The sequence below is a fragment of the Rhagoletis pomonella genome, unplaced genomic scaffold (assembly GCF_013731165.1).
Source record: "Rhagoletis pomonella isolate Grant_MI unplaced genomic scaffold, Rhpom_1.0 Rhpom_scaffold_00001, whole genome shotgun sequence".
In the NCBI taxonomy this organism is placed as follows: Eukaryota; Metazoa; Arthropoda; class Insecta; order Diptera; family Tephritidae; genus Rhagoletis; species Rhagoletis pomonella.
The window spans coordinates 108,873,543-108,880,860 of NW_023458555.1; the positions used below are offsets into that span (position 1 = coordinate 108,873,543).

The 7,318-nt window shown below is 44.1% G+C and overlaps 2 protein-coding genes across 2 annotated transcripts in view; both read left to right on the plus strand.

The window, feature by feature from the left end:
• Positions 1 to 2,527: 2,527 nt before the first annotated feature.
• The window catches only part of LOC118749611, a 5,625-nt gene continuing 834 nt past the window's right edge, over positions 2,528 to 7,318 (plus strand). The window contains exon 1 of the mRNA XM_036484418.1: positions 2,528 to 2,594. Within this exon, the coding sequence (XP_036340311.1) occupies positions 2,593 to 2,594 (2 nt within the window). The 5' untranslated portion in view covers positions 2,528 to 2,592. The remainder of the gene's footprint in view (positions 2,595 to 7,318) is intronic.
• The window catches only part of LOC118749617, a 5,028-nt gene continuing 1,597 nt past the window's right edge, over positions 3,888 to 7,318 (plus strand). The window contains exon 1 of the mRNA XM_036484423.1: positions 3,888 to 3,974. The gene's annotated coding sequence lies outside the window, so the exon portion shown is untranslated. The remainder of the gene's footprint in view (positions 3,975 to 7,318) is intronic.

Sequence of the window (7,318 nt, forward strand, 5' to 3'; positions counted from 1 at the left end):
TCAGTCCACCACCACACGAGCAGCGGATGGTCGTTATGTAGTCAGACTGCCCTTTAAGCCAAGTTTCCCAGACCCTATCTCCCTTGGCTCGTCTCGCACCCCCGCCCTCCAACAGTGCCTGAGCATGGAAAGAAATTTGCTCAGAAAAGGCGATCTAAAATCACTTTACGAAAATGTATTAAACGAATATCTCACTCTCAACCATATGGAAGAAACAACTTCCCACGAGATATCTTCTCAAGGCAAATATTGGTCGTTCTACCTCCCACACCACGCGGTTATAAAACCCGAAAAAAGAACGACCAAAGTCCGAGTCGTCTTCAATGCTTCGAAGAAATCGGGGTCCGGACATTCCCTGAACGATGTTCTTTACACCGGACCAACCCTCCAGCCCGACTTGATGTTATTGATCCTCAAGTGGCGTATGTATCGATTGGTCTTTAACGGCGATGTCGAAAAATGTATCGACAGATACTGCTGCACAAAAACGACCAAGACTATCAACGAATCGTATTTCGACCATCTACAAATAGCCAAATACAAGATTATAAGTTGAAAACTGTCACGTTTGGTTTGAATTGCGCACCCTACCTCGCTATACGTACCCTATACGTACCCTTCACCAGGTCGTAGATGACGTACAAACCACGCGCCCCTTAGCGGTGCCCATATTAAACAATGAAACGTACGTTGATGATATACTTTCCGGTGGTCATGATCTCCCTTCAGCCGAAGAATCCCTCTCTCAAGTCATCCAAGCGCTCAATACGGCAGGCTTCCCACTTAAAAAGATTACAGCCAACCACCCTTAAATTTTGAAAAACATCAACAAAGACGACCTGCTTGACACAAACTTCCTAGAATTTTAAACAGCAAGCACCACTAAAACGCTCGGGATTCAGTGGAACGCTCTAACCGATACGTTTTCGTATACCGTTGATTCCATCCCAGCGTCATCCGCCAGTACAAAACGACAAATCATCTCGGCAGTTGCCAAATTGTTTGACCCCGCAGGATAGCTTACGCCCATAATGATCCAAGATAAAATCCTGCTACAAGAACTATGGCTGGACGGAACTGACTGGGATGACCAGGTCAAGCCCCAATCAAGCAATTTGCAACCAATCTCCAAGCCATTTCTAGCATCCAAATAACCCGATGGGTAGATTTTGTCCCCGCTGACCAAGTCGAGCTACATGGCTTCTTCGACGCTTCCGAGAAAGCATACAGCGCTAACATGTATGTGCGAACCACGAACGGTAGCAGGACCTCTTCTCATCTGCTGGTCTCCAAAGGCAAAGTAGCGCCTCTCCGAACCACCAGTTTACCCCGACTTGAATTGTGCGGCGCCCTTCTCCTAGCGAAGCTGGTCGCCGTAGTGCAGGATCAACTCGACCTCTCTAAGAGCAAACTGATACTATGGTCTGACTCCGAGATCGACTTGGCATGGCTAGAAAAACCCCTTCATTCATGGAAGACCTTCGTTTCCAATCGCACGGCACAAATTTTAGATCTCGTCGGAAACGCCACCTGGCGGCATGTGGGCAGCAGACACAACCCCGCAGATCTGGGCACCAGAGGATGCAGACCCCTGAACTTAGCGGCCTCTTCGCTTTGGTGGCATGGACCGGAATGGCTATTAAGCCCACCCGAAGCCTGGCCAAAACCGGCCACCCGAAATATCTCCCCTCCAGAATTGCGCCGAGTCGAGGCATTACGTGCCACAGAGGAAGATCACGATATCCTTGATCGCTTCTCCTCGTTTCCCCGTGCACTTAGAGTTATGGCGTATGCTTTCAAATTTATACAGTGTCTTCGAGACCGAGTCAGACAGGTTAGATCAAATAACTCCATCTCTCTTTCCCATGATGACCACCGTAATAGCAAATACAGGCTCCTAGCTTTGACCCAATCTCGCTAGTTTCCTCGGGAAAAGGCCTGTTTAGCTAACTCCAAATCCATAGATAAACGGAGTCCTCTGCTTCCCCTCAACCCGCCTTTAGATAAAACCGAGTTGCTCCGCGTGAATGGTCGATTAGCTCACGCCACTTTGAGCTATAATGAAAGACATCCCATCATTATTCCCGAAAAATCCTGGTCCGCCATCCTATTCACACGCTTTCTGCACGAACTGCTCCTCCATGCAGAACCTCGACTCATGCAGCAAGTCATAAGTCAAGAATTTTATATCCCTCGGCTTAAGCCCCTCATAAAAAAGTGCATCTTCCAATGTAAAAGTTGCACGGTCCACAAGCAGCAAACGCGATCGCAGATAATGGCGGCCCTCCCCACGGAACGATGCACGTATTCTCCGCCCTTTACCACTACGGGCGTAGATTTTGCTGGAACTTTCCAGATAAAGGCCTCAATGCTAAGATCGCACACGTTGGCTATGTGGCTGTTTTTGTATGTTTCACTACAAAAGCAGTCCACCTGAGCTGTGTTCCGATCTGACCACTGCCGGATTTCTCGCTGCGTTTGCTCGCTTCGTCAGACGACGGGGCTATCCCGCTAAGATGATGAGCGACAATGGCAAAACCTTTGTAGGGGCCAAACGAGCAACCGAAAAGGAGTTCATCGAATTTCTGAAGGATGTCATCCAGAAATACTCACCTCAAGGCATCAACTGGGAATTTATTCCACCAGGAGCACCCCACATGGGCGGTTTGTGGGAGTCCGCAGTCAAAAGTTTCAAAATGCATCTCAAAAGGACTGCTGGATCCAGCAAATTCACATTTGAAGAGTTCACCGCCTTGTTAGTCAGAATAGAGGCCGTATTAAACTCCCGGCCAATCTCTGCTCTATCCCAAGACCCCACAGACCTCACAGCGCTTACGCCTTACTTTTTACAAGGCGCCCCCCCTCTTAGCACTCGCTGACGTCGACCACAGTCATCTGTCCCTCCTTAATAGGTGGGAAAAAGTGAAGGTGTTACATCACGAGTTTAGTCGAAGGTGGAAAGAGGATTATATCAAGGATTTACAGAAGAGATATAGATGGAAAAATACCCAGGCAGAGCCGAAAGTCGTTGACTGCATTCTTGTTGTTGACAATACTATACCTCCCATTGAATGGCGTTTAGGCCGTATCGAAAGGTCACACCCCGGCAGAGACGGGCATATTCGAGTTGTCGATGTGCGCACCCAATCTGGCACCCTTACTCGCCCCATAGTTAAAATATGACCGTTGCCAATGGGTGACGCCGCTCTGACTTCTCCAAATGCGCCATAATTAAAGCCTTTAAGCACTTTCATGACAACAGACTCTCTTAGCTCATATGTATTTAAAAACCTGTATATGAATGAAATATTCTGATCCCACGTTTCTTCAATTGTCTTGTAGACTCCCCACTGATAGTCTAACTTCCACGGCTTACTTACAGATGGATACTTGCAGCAGCAGTGGCACTCCGAAACCAGCACCTCGAACATCGCTACAGCCTAAGCAACCGCAGCGGTCCGAAGTAGGCATGACGACTGACACAACTCCAGCGGCGCAGCCAGAAGGGGAAACCACCGATTTCAATCGATGCCGTCTGTGCGCACGACATCAAGCGTTGCGGGTATGCCAAGTGTTTCGCGCAATGCAGCCGACCCAACGTTATCTGGTCGCACGTGCACACAAATTTTGCACCACAGCAATGACTGTCCCTCCGCTGGAATCTGCAGGCTATGTCGTCAGTGTCACCATACCCTACTTCACCGGAAGACGGCACTCAGCAAAAACTCTCTGCAACACCACACTCCAGCATCGCGCAAAAGGCCTACCGCACATCGTCCACACCGTCTACGCCGTACTGAACTCAGCTCTAACAAGCACAAGCATCCGCATATGGGGCAAAAAGCGAAGAAAATCAATACCACCACCCAGGGAATCCGCCACGCCACAATGGAAAGCTGTCCAGTAAATTGCTCCGGGATGAAATACGTAAACTGCGGGAGCTAGAGAACAGTATAGTCGCTTAGCGCGCCTAGGTGCGGGAGAATAGTTAAACGAGAAACGTCTGTCGTTTAACACCTTGCAACGTATATGTTTATTACCTGAATTAATGCGAATTTTCTTCAACAATTGAATTACTCAAACTTTGTAAACATATTTTCCTTCATTGAATTGTTAATTCTAAAAGTTAAATCATTTCAAAATTGTTAACACTAAACTTGAGTTATTCAAAAATGTTAAACTTTATATTCTTATGCCTTGAATTGTTAAATTTGAATTTACATGTTTTGCGCTATTCAAATTAATACCCTCTATATTTTCTCATATTGAATTGATAAGAATTGTTAACCCTAAACCTAAAGAAATTTTCATATTGAAATGCATAGTTGGCAAGGCCAAAGTCGTTAATACAGTGCAAGCAGCAAATGTCAAAAAGAGAAACAAAAAAAATTTGATACAAAATTTTTCCAGTCACCTTTACGTGCGGTCGCAAAATTTTTCTAAAACTCGAATAACCTTTTACAGCTTGTTTTAATACATGATTCAATAATAAAAGGTTAGATAATTATTGACAGCCGCGGTATGACACTCCCTTACAAAAGGTTGCATTTACGAAGGACAGAGAAAGGGCGAAGAATTCAATCCCTTGTTGCGAAAATGGTAGTAGAACAGTACGCAAAATAGGCAATTTGTAGTGAAATTCCTTTTGTAAATTGTAATGTATTTGCAGGAAATCTGGCATTTTAAACGAAATATTGAACATAATATTACAGTATCTACGTGAATTACGTAATTTATGTGCTATTTAGCTGTATAAAAACTGCAAAAGGGCTCAAAATTAATATAACACTGCTGCGAGTTTTATGTAAACATCGAATTTAAAAAAAAATTATGTTTTCATCAGTTAAATGTGCTTCATATGTATATACAAATAAACATATTGCCCAAATCTTATACTTCTATTTCACACCAAAGCTACACTTTTTCCAAGTAAGTTTGCAAAGAAGCAACACGGTGCCACTGCTAAGGGAGCGGTGCGAGAGAGACAACTGTCAGTTTATCGAACCTTGTATTATTGAATCATGGTTTTAATAAAGAAAATTGTAAATTTAAATCATAAACATTCGGTTTATTATTTCGAGTGGTCATATCAGTCTCTCGCCTAGTAACTACAGGCGCGCGGAGGAAAATGCACCTCTTAGTATTTTTCGCTTTGAAAGTCGCTGGTGTATGCGCAAGGAAGCAGCCGCGAATTAGCGCCTGCGCCACGTCCTCCTACACGGAAGTGCAGCAGTCCCACCACCGCAAGTACCACCCCAGTGTCGATTATCGCCCATCGTCACCATCCATCACCAAAGAGCCGCCGAAATCTGCGCCAAGACCTCCACCACCGTCAAACTCTCCACTATCGCCAAATCCACCATCATCGCCGGAGTCAACGGCCAACAGCAACGAACCGCCGCATCCTCACCAGCCTGCAATCGCACACCAGCCCCCCGTCTGTCCACGTCCGGAGTTCAGCACCCAAAAGAAGAGCCGGCCCCCTTACTAGCTAGTTATAGAATAAAAACTAATTTAAAATGCATAATATGCCTATTTTTCAAGCTCACACTCAACTGTGTGCGTACGGAAAGCATTCGCATGTGAACGACAAGTTTTGACAGATTTGTGTGAGCGTCCATAAGAATACAAATGGAATTCTTTGCCTTTGCGAAAGTTCACGCTCATGCTCGCATTGAACTGTATATCAAGCTGTATGCAGCTCTCAAGAAAAGCAAAAACTCCATATAAAATGACGCAGCTCTGAAGAAAACGGTCAAGAAAAATTTGCAATTATTTCGTGTGTGTGTCCAAGGAATTTTGACATCTGATACTTCACCAGTCTGTTGCCTGACTCTTTCCTCAAGAAATAATGGAACGGGCATATATTTCTGTTGCAAACCTGGTGCTCCTTTTTCACAAAAAACTTTAGAAAACCGTAGTAGAAAGCGTAGCAAATTTCTTAAGAACTGCGTACTGCCTCAAGAAAATTTTACACAAGAAAATATCTTAGGCATTTCTTGTAAGTCATTTTGTATGGAATTTTTGCTTTTCTTGAGAACTGCATAAAGGCCTTTAAGAGAGAAAATTAATGAGTTTTGCGCGAACAGGAATTAGCAAACATTTGCAAGCTGCACTGCCACCTGGCGTCCACGAACATAATAAATTTTTTTAAACTATTTAAGGTGGAAAACAAAACAGGACCTAGACGTATTTCTTCTTTTAGTGACTTTCTTCAACATACGCTTCAATTTCTTTGTGGAAGTCACTGTCGGATTTCCTATATCGACAGTGGTGTCAACTGGGTTCCGATTACGATTACTGCTTTTTCAGCCGAGTACCTTTCAAATGTTTGAAATTAATTAAATTAATTTAATAAATACATATTTACATACTTCTTTCATTAGTAAATCGCAGCAAGATTGTTAATTTTTAAATTTAAAAAAATGCAACCGTGTGCCGCAATCCTGATTGCAAATTCATGCTGGCAAAAATTGGTACCAACTTGTACAAGTTTTTTGCATAGTGTGGATGATTAGTTCGGTGTTTTAACGTTTATAATGAATCGATGTTATTGCCTAGTATGTTCTATGTCAAGATATGAAATTTGTTTAATGTGAACACATGTAATTTATGTGCAACCCTGTTTTCATCTCGCTTTGCTTCGCTGTCCGCTTGCTCCGTTATATTTTGAAGTATAAAATCGTAACTTTTCGCCAAACGGAACCATTTTGCTGAAATTATATTGGACCACGCGTTTCAAGCGGGAGCGAAAACTGGGGTAACTGTCGAAATATGTATTTTTCCCCTTTACTATTTGTACTTCTTTTAGAAATAAACGGCTAAATGGCAAGTTCTACTCCAGCTCCTGCATTATTGCTGTGTGTACAAGTTTTATTTCCCACTATAGCTTAACGCCCGCCGATTCATTTCTTTGCAATTTATTAAGAAATGCTACGTTCACCGGTACGTCGCAGCCCTCGATTACAGCCATAAAATTCAACGCCAGCCGTCCAAACTACAACAAAGGTTACAGAACCAAGTGCCAAACCTGTGCCCGCACCAAATACCATATTTGCAGCGAAACCAAAGAGCACTCAAGTAACAAGTAGAGCACCTTCCAAGGCAGTGCAACTTAGCGCTCCAACGCGGACCACTTGTGTTGCCACCGTCGCCACCACTGCCACCGTCGCTGCCTCCACCGCCATTTAAAGAACCGTTACCACCGCTATGTCAGCACCAACTACTACCATAAATAATATAGTCAGCCCTGCTCATCAGGTAAGCGAAATTTATACAACAAATAATAGTGCCTTTGCTAAAACTGATCCGGGGAAGG